The 17,444-nt window shown below is 29.7% G+C and overlaps 1 protein-coding gene across 7 annotated transcripts in view; it reads left to right on the top strand.

The window, feature by feature from the left end:
• LOC100883300 (Myosin heavy chain-like) overlaps positions 1 to 17,444 on the top strand; it is a 132,067-nt gene that overhangs the window by 18,073 nt on the left and 96,550 nt on the right. For all 7 annotated transcript variants that reach the window (XM_012294157.2, XM_012294155.2, XM_012294153.2 and 4 more), the window contains 2 exons: positions 3,513 to 3,980; positions 10,085 to 10,219. In XM_012294157.2, the coding sequence (XP_012149547.2) occupies positions 3,513 to 3,980; positions 10,085 to 10,219 (603 nt within the window). The remainder of the gene's footprint in view (positions 1 to 3,512; positions 3,981 to 10,084; positions 10,220 to 17,444) is intronic.

Here is a 17,444-nt window from a genome sequence, read left to right as displayed (position 1 = left end):
TTTGCTATGTGGATATAGAATTACTTTTACTATGAGGCCCTTAATAACTTTTTTCCCATGTGGATGTAGACTACCTTTTTTATTATATCGATGTAGAATAACTTTTATTATATGTAAACTAACTTTTTTACTACGTGAATGTAGAATAACTTTTATGTGAATGTACCATAACTTATGTAAATGTTGAATAACTTTTACTGTATGAATGTAGAATTACTTTTACTATGATGATGTAGAATATTTTATGGAGGAGAAATAATAAAGTTATTGGAAATATAGTGGGACTGTTGTTGAGTATTTGTTTATTATTCTTAAGAATAATAGAAATTTCAAATTTTTGAATTTGTAAGTTGCAGATTTAGAGATTTGATTCCATTTGATGATTTGGAAATTTAGGAATATGGATTAAATAAGACTAGATAATACATTTCAAGTTTTACAAATTTGTAAACATTCAAATATTTTAATTTGGAAAATGAGAAAAGGGAATGTTATGTTTTTACTTTTGGTATAAATAAGAGCTTCAAATTTTTTAATTTCCTAATTTGTAAATTTTCAAATTTATGATCTAAAAAATTATAAACAGAAATCTTCAGAGTTTTAATTTACTTATTTACAAAATCAGATCTAGAAATTTTCAATTAGTTAGTATACTTATTTATTAAATTAGAAACAGAAATATTACATTTTTTATTTTATAAATTTATAGGCATAGAAACATCAAAAGTTTACAATGAATAAATTTTTTATTTTAGTACATTTAAATGAGAAATGTGCAAATTTCAAATTTTTTAATTTTTTTGGTTTAGAAATATGCAAATGCACAAAAATTCCTATATGATTTTTCAAGTTTATATTTACAATTGTGTATATAACATGTATATAAATATTGTGCATTGAAAACGTAGAAATCGGCGTCAGTTCGACTTTCGCTTCGCTGAACTCTGTTCGTCAATGTAAACATGCAGACTGTTGGGGTAAAAGGATAGCACATTTAAATTATGTTTGCAAAGTACACATTCAGTGTTTCTTCAACTTTCACTGTAATAAGATATATGATTGCCGTAATATATAAATTCGTAACACATGTCGTAGCGAAAAATTAACGGAAAATGAAGTTGCATAAATTCAAAGTGAAACTGCAAGAATTCTTTTCAAGGGACAGAATTGTATTATTTAAACAATCCGTGCTAATTATAAAATGAGAAATTATGGATCACAGAATAAACTGTTTATTATTTTTTAATTTATTGAAAGGAAGAAACTGAATTTGAATTAACCAGATACATGGTATATGTTATAATATAATGTATTAAAAGTTGTGACAAAAGTTAAAAAATAAATAATGTAAGAAATTTAATGAAGTTGACAGAATTCATATTCATAAAAAAGATATTATTTTAGTTTATTTGAAAACAAACACTGTGAGTGCATTGATAATCTGAAATAGTATCTTAAATTTGATATTAATTCTGAAAATTCTATCTAGAAATGTTATGTAAACAAAAGAAGAAATAAAAGAGATTAATTTAAGAAGTTTAAGTGCGATACAAAATTAGTAAGGATTGGTATAATGAATATAGAATTTTCAAATAAGAAGATTTCAAACTGGTTAATGAACTAATAAATGAAGTAGAGAAAAATCAAGCATGTTAGTAGAAATGTAATTCAGTATTAATTCTGGAAAGTCTGTCCACTCACATTTCTCAAAAAATATACAAAAATATTTGGATTTGAAACACTAAAATACTATACAAATTGTAGTCCTTGGAAGAAGCGAATAAGATGTGTTGTTAAAACAATATTTTGGGAAAATTGAAAAGAAATATTTCATTGCAGTATAAATTAAGCAACAGCTCTTGTAATAAGTGCAACAGTTGATTATTCAATACCAAATTGAAATTCATTGATATCTTTATATTTATTTTAAAACAAACAATGACAACAATATTTACTATGAAGTGTACTGCACAACACCAATCTACTTCAACATAGGTTCATCATATAAAATTATTAAAGTGTATCTAATAGTTTTTTCTAATATTATAAATGGTGCATTAAATTATCATTTAAGGGGCTCACCATTAACGATAGAAATATAGGAAAAGATATTAATTGTTATCGTTAAAGGTACAATACAACAACAAGAAAAGAAGTCAAGCTACTTAGAATTTATACTTACTCTTAAATGAAGATTTATTATTAAGTGAATTTATATTTATTATTGTACCTGAAGAAACACCTTAATTATATTTATCTGTATTTTATAAATATATTTATATTTCTATATTCCTACACATGTACAGAGTTCAGTGAAATAAATGCCAATCCCTTATTTTACATATTCTAATAATTACTTACTTCTTTTTTCATCCCTTTTGCATTTTTAACACATTTTTTTTTTGCTTCATTTTTGCTTGTAAAATAGCAGTCAGTTAATATTAAAAAAAATTAAACAGGGGTCATCTTCTTTCTGAGAGCTTGGCAAACAGCATTCCCAATTTCGTCGTGTTCATCATTATGAAACGTTCTGCTTTTTCTTTGTTCGTCCTCATCTTGTACTGCTATATTTAGCCCCTTACTTTTTTGCACGGACTTTTAGACTTGTTAGCATGTTGTTCTTTCTCTTTTTTCCCGTTGTTTTGGGATATCGCAGAGAGACGAAAAATGGGACGCCAGGGTTACCATACGGTATTATGGGAACAGATGCTTGAATGACCTTCAGAGGCTGATATTCTTAGCAGCTGATGCATTTTTATCATTTAGAAATACATATGAAATATTTTATTCTACTATTTATTTCTATTGCATACAAAAGATCATTATATTTAATATAATAATATTGTTAAAAATTTATAACAATATATACATGTAATAAAAAAGAATTTCTACATATTATACATATATATACAATGTTTTCTGGTAAAAAATATTGTATATATTATGCACACATAATTATTAATATCAAACATAAAAATGATAACAGATAGTAAATCATTTTGATGTTGACGATGGACATTTTGAACACTTGTAAAATAATATTATATCTAAAATAATATTATATTAACTCTCTGCGTATGTATAGTAATAAAGTGTATATACATTTTATTTGAACATCCTGGAACTGTATTTTAATTATTATATTTGTATAAATATATGATTTTTAAATTATTGTATGCAAAGTTTTTGAAAATGTCTAATTTGATATCTTTTGAAAATTTGAGAACCTGTATATATAAAAATTTGTTGAACTTAACAGAAATGAGTATTTAAAAAATTAATATATTGTATAGGAATACAATATATATTATAAAAATAATATATTGTACCATTACAATACTTGGCATTTATTAAACTTATAGAATATACTACCTTTAATGAAGTTAAAAAATTGTACAAATTAATTAACATTTCATCCTTATGTAGAATTAAAAAAATATCTGTAAATGAAACACCCATAAATTAAATAATAATGTTGAAACAATTAAACATAATAATTATCTCTGTTTCAGGTTGTAACAAGTGCGAGTCCGTCAGCGGACTCCTTAACCGACACCACGAATTCAAGTTTCGCAACCCCACCGTTCAGCCTGTCGCCCGTCGGGGAATCCCAGGGTTTATCCCGCTGGAGATCATCCGCATCCTTCGAGGAACAGGGTGTGGAGCTCCAGCTACCGGAGATTATCTCACTGGAGCTCCCAGAGCCTCGGGAATTGACCATCCAAAGACAACCGCCGCCACGAAATGATTTTGGATTTTCGTTGCGACGGGCCGTGATCGTAGAACGATCGGCCAACGGTGTTACTCAGATGAGACCAGTGATCTTCGCCGAGCCTGGTTCACTGATACAACACAACAACGACACCGGGTTGTTGCCCGGGGACAGGCTAATCGAGGTCAATGGGATCAACGTCGATGACAAATCCCGAGAGGAAATTATCGATCTTATTAAGGGGTCAGTCAACAGTGTTACCGTGAAGGTAAGTGTCCACAGCGTAGACAATTGCAGAGAATTTAATCGGAATTACACAGCGATTGTTCATGCAAAATTATATTGTAAAAAGTTGGCAAAAATGAGTATACGTACTGTAGGTATACGTGTTGCATTAAGAGGCGGTTCTTGAAGTCCGTGTCGATTTCGCATCAAGATAACTAACTATATTCAATTATCTTCTACCGTTTCAAATTATGTGTGCATTACACGCTATTGCGTCTGTTATTAGTTTATCAAACACTGCGAAATTATACCTACACAGAGTTGTACAGAATAACTAGATATTTTTCTGAAGTACCAATTGTATCATCAAGATTGCACGTAGAGTTGTGAAACCGTGAGATCACGTGACGTCATAATGGCGGTCAATAGTTTCCAGGAACAATGAAAGATCAGTTAGGTTTCTTGGTAAGAAGTTATTTTCATGCGACACTGTTGGTCCGAGTATAGTTTTATTATGGATCGTGAGTCACGATGCCGCCTATATTCGGTGCAGCAGTGGCAATGAACCAAGCGGACATCAACGGGGAAACACCGGTCTCGTTCCACCTTTCGAACCGACTATGCATACCTGTGAACGCTCTCACTTTTACCGCCACAACAATCATAATCTATCAAGTCTGACGACATCTTTCGCTTTTTAGAGAATGACACAAGTACGTCCTCGAGAGACAATCGTATATTAATTGAAAAATACCACATGTATGTTACATTCTTCAAAATCGATGTTTATTGAACAGTACTTTTATGATAGGAATGATTCACAGAAACACTTCACTTAACCTATTCACTACCTGTCAAATTTAAGGCGTTTTACGTTGCACATTTTATTTTAAGGAAAATATAGATTTTATAAGGTATAATACATAACATAGATTTATAAAATGTAATAATATTTAGATGTAAATATAGTAGTAAATTGGATTTACAGTAAAAAAAAAAACACAGCGTGATATTTCGTAGTTGGCGGTTTTAGTACAGACGCTTACTACGAAATATGTCGTAGTTGACAGTGAATGGGTTAAATAGTATTTAAGGATAATAAGAATAACACTTAAGGATGAATAACTGCTTTACGTATTAAAGACAAACTCCTTTAAAACTGTAACACGTGTTGTAACATTTTGATACGTAGAAACTCATTTGAATAGTGGAACAAAGTAGAATGTACAATAATTGCGAATTTAGTAGCGAATCAATGAAGCGCCACTAGTTGACGGTTTTGTTGTACTAATGCACGCTTTATGAACACTTATAGATCACATTATTCCAATACTTTTTAATGAACAATTATATTATTATAATTTTAAGTAAAAGATATTTAATCTTCGCGATGTGTTTAATGAAAAAAAGATATTTTTGTCTGTATTACGGGGAACATTCATTTGTCGTTGACATATTTCGGGGTCCGTTTACGTTTAGGTGCCCCCCGGTTACAGTGATTTGAACGTCGCTCTAACCTAGCTTTTGCGAAACGTCACAATTTTCTTTCGAACACTGTCGTTTCGCGGTAAATAATTGAATAATTATGGCACCGTATTACGGACATGCTTTTTTATAAAGATTTCATAATTAGTACATCTGATTTATATTTTAATATACCTGATATATTTTATATTTAAAAATATGTGTCAAAATTATTATATAATTTTATTATTTAATTTTTATGTATAATTATAATTTTTCTAATATAATATACATTGTATATTAATTATTAATATATAATGCAATTGATATATTTATGCAAATAAATATTTTACATATCAAAAATATATATTTTCGAGTGACAGTCTGATTTACGTTATACGTTAATAAAAATTGAATTAGTATTAAACGTATATCACATACGACGCATGTATTAATAAAATGACACCGGTTATATATTTATTGAACGTAATGTTAGATCGTAAGAGTGCGAAAGTGTAAAAACAGCATAAGTTGTAGCGAGCTGCAGGGGAAAGACGTTTGACCTTGCGGCATAGCAATGGAATGCCAAAAATGTCAGGACGCTCGTGTTGCAAGAATTGAAAATACGAGCGTGTCGTATTCGTTCGCTTTATTCTCCTTCTCTTGTGTGTTATGAATATAAATACATTCGTTAAAAGGGGACCAAAGAGTATAATCCGGTTGCTCTATGCATTGGCGCACATGTCTGTTGCGAATCGGGCCGGAAATGATTCATATTTAAACCTGTTTTTTTTTTCGTTGTATACATTTCAAATTTGGAGACGTAGACGATTATGCGTTTTGAAATACAGTGGCGTGCGAATATAAATATTTGCAATTTAGGAAGTTGTAGATTCGGGGATTTGGGATTTGGGGATTTGGGGATTAGGGGATTTTGAGATTTGGGAACTTTGGGATTTTGGAATTTAGGATTCGGGGATTTGGGAATTTTGGAATTGGGGAATTTTGAGATCTGGGGATTTTGGAATTTGAGAATTTTGGAATTGGGGGATTTGGGAATTTGGAAATTTGGGGATTTTGGAATTGGAGAATTTTGACATTTGGAGTTTTGAAATTTGAGGATTTTGGAATTTGGGGATTTTGGTATTTGGGAATTTTGGAATTGGAGAATTTTGACATTTGGGGATTTTGGAATTTGGGAATTTTGGAATTGGGGGTTTTGGAATTGGGGGATTTTGGAATTTGGGAATTTTGGAATTGGGGGTTTTGGAATTGGGGGATTTGGGAATTTGGGGATTTTGGAATTGGAAAATTTTGACATTTGGGGTTTTGAAATTTGAGAATTTTGGAATTGGAGAATTTTGACATTTGGGGATATTGGAATTGGGGAATTTTGGGATCTGGGGATTTTGGAATTTGGGACTTTCGGAATTGGAGAATTTTTTAATTTGGGGATTTTGTAATTGGGGAATTGGGGGTTTTGGGATCTGGGGATTTTGAAATTTGGGTTTTTAGTATTTTAGGATTTTGGAATTTGAGAAATTGTGAACTTGGGGACTTAAGGACTTGGAATTTGAAAAATGGAAAATTTGAGATCATTGTTCATTGTTCATATTTTACAACTTTTTCAAATATTTAAATTTTTCTTCTTAAAGGTTCAATTTTCAAAATTTCAATTTTTCAATTTTCAAAATTTTAAAATTTTAAAATTAGCATTTGAACAGATATAGATGTTTTACCACACTCGTTAAAACATTCCTACCAAAAAAGTAATAAATAGTTTTCTCAGTATACCAGACGGTAGTACGATGTTTGAAGTTCGATAAAAATAAATACACCGGAGATCATTGCATCCGGATACTCGGTTATTGACTCAGGTTAAAATAAGAAAGATATTACCACAACTCTGTTGTGTAACACCGCTGTACATATAAGAACAAAGTGTACGGGTTCGTTTAGGTTCTTCTTTGGAACATTTCCAATTCGGGCTGTAGGCTTAACAAGAGGATGTATCGATTAGTGTTGCAGGCGTCTTGTGCAGGTTCATGCCCTGGTTCTCTTTCTTTACGAACGAAGAAAAAGAAAACTTCTTTAGAGGAAAAGAAACTCTTTTGTACAAATAGTCTTTCGATAAAGAATTTTTCTTATATATATGGAAGCCACTGTAAATAAAATCTTAAAGATATTTTTCAAAATGTGATGATTATGTATTAATATAATTAATTTATTTATATTATGATTATAGAAATATGATTATTTTTTGCCAGGATTGGAATATGTGATTTTTTGATAGGATTAAAATATATCTATAATTAACACAATGAAAATATATATTTTTTATTAAAATTAAAATAAATTAATATAAATTAATATTTATAACAAATATTTTTGATAAAATTATTATTAATTAAAAACTATATTTTATTATTTTATTTTTATGTTCATTATATTATATTTTTTAACACGATTGAAATACATTAATATAAATTAATATTTATAACAAATATTTTTGACAAAATTATTATTCATTAAAAAATATATTTTATTATTTTATTTTTATGTTCATTATATTATATTTTTTAACAAGATTAAAATATATAAATATAAATTAATATTTACAACAAATATTTTTAACAAAATTATTATTAATTAAAAAATATATTTTATTATTTTATTTTTATGTTCATTATATTATATTTTTTAACAAGATTAAAATATATAAATACAAATTAATATTTACAACAAATATTTTAGACAAAATTAATTAAAAAATATATTTTATAATTTTATTTGTTTGTTCAATATATATTATATTTTTCAACAAGATTAAAATACATTAATTTTTATTATCATTAATAACAGTTATAAATTACTATGATTATTGTCGACCATTAATTATCAATGACATAATTTTCCCCGACCATTAATAACAATTATCGACACCGGAAATCTAATATTGCCACCCCATCAGTCAACATATATCCTCATTTATTATCCAGTAACCAATCGTTATCGATAACTAGAGATTTATTTAACCGCAAACATTCAAATTTTTCGTGTAACAGTTATGATGTCTAGGCATAGCAGAAACAACCTAACGTGATTTACATACTTATGCAGCGCTAGGTACCGTTCGCAGGTGTTCTCTCGGTCAACATCCTGTTTCCTGTACCCTGATCGTTATTATGGGGCCCGCCTTAATTTTCTCGAACGTATGCACGCGCATAGAAACTAGATGTACTGCCATACTCTTCGTCCGTTATTTAGTTGATTACTATTGAAAATGCGTACGTTCGTGTCCGAGTGTTTTACAGTTAGCTCTTATATCGGCGTTTCGATGACTCGTTGCTGTATGTCGGGGAGCGTGGGAGACTTTTCTGGGGAAAAATGGCGGCGTGGGGGAAGGAGAATGGGATCTCGATACATGTGTTGGTATTTGTGTAATATATTTTTGAATTTGGGGATTTGGAAATTTGGTGATGTGAGAATTTGGCGAATTTGGAGATTTTGGAATTTTGGGGAATTTGGAAAAGTTACAATTTGGGGATTTAAGAATTTAGGGAATTTACAAAAGTTACAAATTTTGACAGTTAGGGAATTCGGAGGAATCTGGGGAAATTCGAAATCTTACAATTTGAAAATTTGGGGAATTTAATACTTTTCCAATTTGGGGATTTGGAAAATTTAGAAACCTTAACATTTGAGAATCTGGGGAATTCGGAAAATTTAGGGAATTTAGAAATTTTGAAATTTAGGAATTTGGGGAAATTAGAAACCTTTGAGATTTGGGAATCTGGGGAATTTTGAAATCTTACAATTTGAAAATCTGGGGAATCTTGAAATCTTACAATTTGAGAATCTGGGGAATTTTGAAATCTTACAATTTGAAAATGTGGGAAATTTGGAAATTTTACAATTTCAGAATCTGGGGAATTTGGAAATGTTACAATTTCAGAATTTATAAAATTCAATACTTTTGAAATTTGGGGAATTTAGAAACTGAGATTTAAGAATCTGGGGAATTTTGAAAATCGAGGAATTTAGGGAATTTTGTACTCTTGAAATCTGGGGATTTTAGTCTTCTTGAAATTTGGGGAATTTAGAAACCTTTGAGATTTGGGAATCTGGGGAATTTTGAAATCTTATAATTTGAAAATCTGGGGAATTTAAACGCATTAGAAATTTTTTAGAATTTGCAAATTTGAAAGTCAGTAAAATCCGATGTACAGATTTCTAATGTTACCTAAACAGCATAAAATTATAACAAAAATTCAAATTGTTGCTACGAACATACCTAAATATAATTGCAAAGGTTCTCAAATGTTGATTAAATAAATTCCTGTTAAAATTGCGTTAAGGATCTCTCGACCGTTCAACCTAAATGTGTATACTAATACTGCTATATGTTTACGGAACTTTAGTATCACCGGATTACCGTGGATTACATTTTCAAACCCCGTCATTTGGTATGCAACAATCAGATATTCAATTAAATCTCGTGTATCGAAATTTAATCAATTTCAAGTATATGCGATGGCTGTTTACAATCGCTGTTCAGTATCGATACGGGCGGTCGTATACGTTTCGCGAATTGCGTGTTTTCCACCGTAACTTTGTAATTTTATACTCGAAAGCTCGTGAGAAAAATACGAATAATCATGGTGGATATTTTCATGTTTGCAGGTGCAACCGGTTGCAGAATTGTCGGAATTGTCGAGACGAGGTGGTAGCGACGGTCGTCAGGTCGAACTTGCAGCAGCGAATATTCGTGGTGGCACTCTTCGACGGTCCGGCAGTTTGCGTTTTCATCAGAACATGGTGAGTCCTTCATTGTTTATTCAAAACTTCGATTTTGTTATAGAAATATCATTATTTGTAACACGTGTGTCGCCAAAGTCGATCGTATTTCGCTATAAGGCGATATTTATGCTATTAATGGTACGCGAAATTGTCAAAAGGTTAAACTGACTCGTCGAGTAAATATTATGGTAAACAGAAATTAATCTTTAAGGTTATGTTTGTTACGACTTCAAGTTGTTTTTATATTTCTTTTTTACAATAGGTTTTGACAGATTATTGTGTCAATTAATTATATTACTTTTCAAAAATCTGTATAAAGTCTCGATATAAACGAATATTTGGAGACTGAACTTTCGTGTAGTTCCGTCATTGACCGAAGTTTGCCGAACGTAAAAAAGAACAGTGAGCGTGAAAGATGACAGAACGTAAACAAACAGTAGCATATCGTTGGAACAATTTTAGTGCAAGAACTTTTTTATTTTTAATATTTTTGTTATGAAATTTCTTACCCATATATTTGTGACATTTTGCTGATTAAATTGAGCCCACACACGACGTATTTCGAAATATATTTAACTGTATTTTCAAGCGTTCTGTTAATATCGAAGCTTTAGTGTAGTAAGATTCGCGGTACGCGGGCGAGTAATGACACCTCGGGTAATTCCGTTTTTCTTCGATGGTATTCGGATAATCACGTGATACGTCTGACAGTCGTAATCGTAATCTATGGTTTTATGATTTCGAGGATTTTACTTCTGTAAGTTATTACAAGTAAATATGCCCCGAATTACGTCGTGTTTGGTGTCATTTTAATCAGAAAAATGTCACGAATATGGTAAAAAAAGTTGTGTAAAGAAAGAACTAAAAATAAAAAAAGTTGTGTAAAGAAAGAACTAAAAATAAAAAAAGTTAGCAACGTTTTGTCATTGTAAATATAAGACAAATATATTTTGTATTCGAAACTACAAATTCAAAACGTTAGATATCAAAAGGTCATTTCGCTATATAGAATTGCAACAATATTAATCATTACAATTTTCACATCATGCAGTTTAAAATCAAATTATCAAAATTAAATTAAACGCTAAAGATGGACATCCTATAATTCAAAGTTGCTTCTAAGGTATTAAAGAAGTATGCAGATTTAACTTTGTTGAGTGCCAGTAAAAGTTCGAGCGTGAAAAATAACTAGATAGGAGAGGCGAAGGCAGAAAAGTTATGGAACACGGTTAAATCATTTTTGCTGTCGTAAATATAGTTCGTGAAGCGTTGCTGGTAAAACGTTACTTTCAGGAATTTAGGTGATGGTATCTTGTAGAAAGTTAGAGACTAGTGATCTGACGTTTTCCGTCAATTTCCTTGAGCGTGTCTAATTGATTAGTTGCGTTGCATATTAGCGGAAACATTTTAACACGTGCATATATTGAAAAGGTGATGCCATTAAAAGGATTAACTTTTTACTGCATTATGTTGTTAATATATCATTCTTACTATATGTACATATGGCTTTTATAGATAATTTTTTTGTCTATAATAAAAATTATTTTTGTAACATAATAATAATATAATACATATAATTTTTAAACGATAAATATTATGATATATTCTTATTTTTCTACATAACTGAGTATGGAGTTAATTTTTATTTTAGAATAATTGTTACATAACAAAAAATTAATAATTAAAATTAAAAATTTAATATTCAGTTTAACATTCAATTATTTACGAAGTAATATATAATTCAATATTCAATTATTTACAAATTTAATATTTAGTTTATTTGATCCTTCAAAAATTTAGTGCTTAATTTAATTGTTAAAATTGTAAATTAAAATTGATAGTGCCTGCAGTCACAAAAATTAGAATTTATATTTCCGGTTTCAGAAATTAAAATTTATAATATGCAGGTTTACAAAAATAAAAATTTCTACATTTACGAAATTTATAATACCCACGTTCATGCGGTTCTAAGAGAATACTAAACACGCATCCATGAATTTCAAAGTGGCCATAACAATTTTCTCCCAACGCTTATCCCGAACGATTAAAAACGCGAGTTTAAGTACCGTACTTCTAAACGCTGCTATTCACGGTAAAAAAATTCCCACGAGGCTGCCGCATTTTCGAGGCATAACGCTGAGATCTCCCGTTAAAAATAAACGAGAAACAAGACGAAAGAGTAACGGACAAGGACGTGTGTCTGCTAGAAAAAGAAGGGACGTTTAAGCACGCGGAAAAAAGTGAAAGATGAAGAGATTGCTCGGCACTTCTAGGCACACGAGAAGAGAAAAAGACAATAGAGCAGGGACGAATGCTTTCCACCCACATTCCAGTTGGCAGTGCAGTGGCATAGTAATCGCTTAACGGTACATCTGCTGACTTGCTCGTTCTGTAATACCACCTTTCAACCGAGAATCGAAAACCGGAATCCCTTAATAACTGAACGATTACATCGCGAGGGTAATCGTATTATGTGATTTTTGGTCGTACAGAACTATCGATTTGTTTGATCGTTCGAGTGGATTGTTTAACGCTAAACCTACTAGTTGTGCACATTTGCTTTCGGATTGAAGTGAAATCGAAAAATAAATTAATACTTCATCGAGATGAAAGTTGACACGAATTTCGAGAGAATTTTCTTAACAAATTTTTTAATTTAATGGAATAGTAAAATGGTGGTATAGTGGAAATTAATGCAATAGTAAAATAACAATGTAGTACCATTTCAATTTTCAAATATTCAACTCTCAAATTTTTAGTATTTAGATTTCTAATTTTTACATTTTTAATTTTGAATGTTTCAAATCTCAGGTGTTCAATTTTCCAGTGTTCAATTCTCAAATTTTCAATTTTCAATTTTTCAATTCTCAAATATTTAATTCTTAAATTTGGGGATTTGGGAAATTTGGGAGTTGGGGAATTTGGGATTTGGGGAATTTGGGATTTGGGGAATTTGGGATTTGGGGAATTTGGGATTTGGGGCATTTGGGATTTGGGGAATTTGGGATTTGGGGAATTTGGGATTTGGGGAATTTGGGATTTGGGGAATTTGGGATTTGGGGAATTTGGGATTTGGGGAATTCGGGATTTGGGGAATTCGGGATTTGGGGAATTCGGGATTTGGGGAATTCGGGATTTGGGGAATTCGGGATTTGGGGAATTTGGTAATTGGGGAATTTGGGATTTGGGGAATTCGGGATTTGGGGAATTCGGGATTTGGGGAATTCGGGATTTGGGGAATTCGGGATTTGGGGAATTCGGGATTTGGGGAATTTGGTAATTGGGGAATTTGGTAATTGGGGAATTTGAGATTAGGGGAATTTGGGATTTGGGGAATTTGGGATTTGGGGAATTTGGGATTTGGGGAATTTGGGATTTGGGGAATTTGGGATTTGGGGAATTGGGGATTTGGGGAATTTGGGATTTGGGGAATTCGGGATTTGGGGAATTCGGGATTTGGGGAATTTGGTAATTGGGGAATTTGGGATTTGGGGAATTTGGGATTTGGGGAATTCGGGATTTGGGGAATTTGGTAATTGGGGAATTTGGGGAATTTGCAAGTTGGGGAATTTGGTAATTGGGGAATTTGAGATTAGGGGAATTTGGGATTTGGGGAATTTGGGATTTGGGGAATTCGGGATTTGGGGAATTCGGGATTTGGGGAATTCGGGATTTGGGGAATTCGGGATTTGGGGAATTTGGTAATTGGGGAATTTGGGATTTGGGGAATTTGGGATTTGGGGAATTTGGGATTTGGGGAATTCGGGATTTGGGGAATTTGGTAATTGGGGAATTTGGAAGTTGGGGAATTTGCAAGTTGGGGAATTTGGTAATTGGGGAATTTGGTAATTGGGGAATTTGGTAATTGGGGAATTTGGTAATTGGGGAATTTGGTAATTGGGGAATTTGGAAATTGGAAAATTTGTAATTGGGGAATTTGGAATTTGGGATATTTGAAAATTGGGGAATTTGGTAATTTCGTAATTGAGGAATTTAGAAATTTGAAAATGTAATTATTTAGAAATTTAAGGAATTCAAAAATCTGTTAAATTATCTATTTCTAAAAATAAAAAATAAAAAAAAATTGCAAAGCTAAAATTTTGAAAATTAAAAAAACATATTCATAAAGAAATTCAACATAATTTCTCTCTGTTTCACGGAACAGCTAAGCACATTATACAACGAGTTTTTCCATTTATTAAATATTGCGTGTCTTTATAACAAGTGTTATACATAGTTTTTTGTTCACACCTCGTAGGTACCGAGAAATATGTGTCAGTAAACACAGTGCATTCCGTTTGGAACGTATAATAAGATGGGCGTGATACAAAAATACGCAGGGTGCGTCCTGTAATTGGGTCGAATCGTATCTCCCGTTTCTCTGAAGATAGCAAGAAAATAACGAGGGAACACTTGAACAATTTGATAAAATGTATTTCCGTACAATCTTATTTTTCCTCGTTAAACCTCTTAATTTATGTTTGTTTGTAATTTCTTTCTTAACGGTATTATCGTTATGTATATTTCTGTATGAATGGATTCTTTGTCCTAGACATTCGAGTGAGATATTGTTCAGATACATTAACATGAGAAAACTCGTGTTTTACTTTGAAACAATTGTCTTTTAAGACATTTTTTAACGTTACAATTTCCAGTTGTCTGTTTCAAACTTAAAACTCATTTTCGTAAACCAGTTTTGATTTGCAATAATATTTTGCTAAGCTGACCTGTGTGGTAAGGTTAGGTTTAATTTCGTTAGATTCAAATTTGTATTTTTTTTTTTGCATATTAAAATGCAAGTTGCTAATTCTTCATTTTAATTTTAGATACTTGTTGCTGTAAATTAATTTTGATTCCATATTTGCAGCAATATTTTGCTAACTTAATTCATATGGTAAGGTTAGGTTTGAACTTGTCAGAATTGAACCTCTGTTTCCTTTGTTTTAACTAAAAATGCAAGGTAGTGATTCTTTATTTTAATGTTAGATACTTATAAACTAGTTTTGGTTCTACAAATGCAATTATGTTATGCTAACCTAACTTGTATGGTGAGGTTAGGTTTAGCCTTGTCAGAATTACACCTCTGCTTCCTTTGTTCTAAATTAAAACAGTAGTATCTAATTCTTTATTTCAAATTTATGAACTTGTTATAAACTAGTTTTGATTGTACATTTGCAACAATATTGTGCTAACCTAACGTCTGTGGTAAGGTTAGGTTCACCTTTGTCAAAGATAAATATTTAACTTTATAAGTTTTTTAACTTCAAAATTCTGTTGTATATTAAATAGTAGCATATATATTCAAACCATAATTTATTATATTTTAACATTTATTGTAACACTAAAATGTGATATTTAATTTAAGGTTATGTTTTACAAATATAAAATTAAAATTAAGAATGATAAAACAGTGCTACTTCCACATTAAAAACTTATATGTATAAAAGAAATTGTTCACATTGCTTTTCTAAAATATGTTAGTTGAGGATTAACCTACTAATAATCCAGTTAGTTTGTTACTTTTTAACATTTTGTATTAATTATCACAGTGTCTAAATATTTAACTCACATGAAATAGAACAGAGTTATATTAATATTAAATGTAATTACTTATTTTTTTCTTTGTAATATATACTAAAGATTAAGGCTAATATTTCCATAATTAATTAATGTATAATACTGTTAGTTTATAAATTAAACATTTATGAATTTATATGTGTATGTAAATTGAGGTTTATGTCTTTGCTGAGTAGATAAATAAATTAGCGAATTTATCGACAGTCGGTAAAATAGAAAAGGTAATGGTTTTTTGTTCAGTGTACCGACAGTTGATATTTTAGGGATAAATGGATCCATACCGATCAATATTGTATTTCAATAAATTATTTTTATATTTATTTTTTAGTTTGTAGGTAATTTATTATTCATTAATAATAAGAGGAATTGTTGAAATATTTTTAAACTGTTTTGTTGTATAAATTGAAAGTTCTACTTTAATTAAATTGTAGCAGAGTCCTGTCATTTTTATTTATTTATATCAATTATTTATTCATATAGATACTTTTTGTACATTATGCAGTTAGAATTAATTATATTAATTAAAATTATTGCATTAGATATCTGTTTTTTAATATCATAATAAGCTTTGGAGAATGAACAAGACAAACTATATTAATCGCCTGTAGAGGGCAATAGAGTACCCGAATCGTAAATTTTTTTAAATTTTCCTTTTATGTTATCATTTTTTCATTTTAGTATGTAATGTCGTAAAACTAACGATTTTAAATAAAATTATCTTGAGAATATGAAAATTTGTAAATATAACATGTATTACTAATTATATTTAACAAGATAGTATTATTATAATTAATTTAAATTATTAGATACAAAATAATTTTATTAAACATTTTCTGCACGATACAATATTAAAACAGAGCTTTAATTAAATATTAGAAAATATTAATAATTTTAAGAAAATATAGTGTAGAAGTTAATATAATTTATTAAATAATGTTTTTATTACGAATCATTATAAAATCTATGACTGACGATTAAAATATTTATCACCTGTGATTGTTATGATTAATTTTTATAATTAATTTTTATAATTTTTAATTTTTATCATCTACTCAAAGTAACATTAATTTTTATCTTATTTAACAAAATTTATTTAATACAGTTTTATTAATAGCTGTTAATAATTTTCTTGGTCACATCTTTTCTTTAAAAAACATTTTTTAAAATTCAATAAATATATAATTGAATAATATCAATCTTTATTCAACGAATTTTTTCAATAAAATTTAAACAGAAACAAAAATTAATAAAATCCCAAAATGCAATGATAATATGTTATATTCAAAGTGAAATTAATTTTTATTTAATTCAATTTATTTAATTTTTAATCTAAATAAAGAGATGTTATTGAAATAAGGAAATAATTTATTCACTTGTCAATGTCAAAGATGGCATACTATGTTAAAAAAGAAACTTAAAATATCTTAGAAATTATCGTTTTTTTTTACCATTACACCCTAATACATCGACTATCTTTCTTATTTTTTATCAGGCGGTCGCCAATGCATCTAGTCAAAAATAAATTTTAAATTAGTAAAATATAAATGAAAATCTTAAATTATAATAGATATATTATTTTATCACTTCTCTTCGCTAAAGAAGATGATCCTTATATGCGACCCTTCTTTTCGTACCGAACAATACTATCCCTAAATAAAAGATGCAA

Source organism: Megachile rotundata, chromosome 8, assembly GCF_050947335.1.
Source record: "Megachile rotundata isolate GNS110a chromosome 8, iyMegRotu1, whole genome shotgun sequence".
NCBI lineage: Eukaryota > Metazoa > Arthropoda > Insecta > Hymenoptera > Megachilidae > Megachile > Megachile rotundata.
Note: the sequence above shows the minus strand (reverse complement) of the source record. Positions and strands in the feature narration are given on the sequence as shown.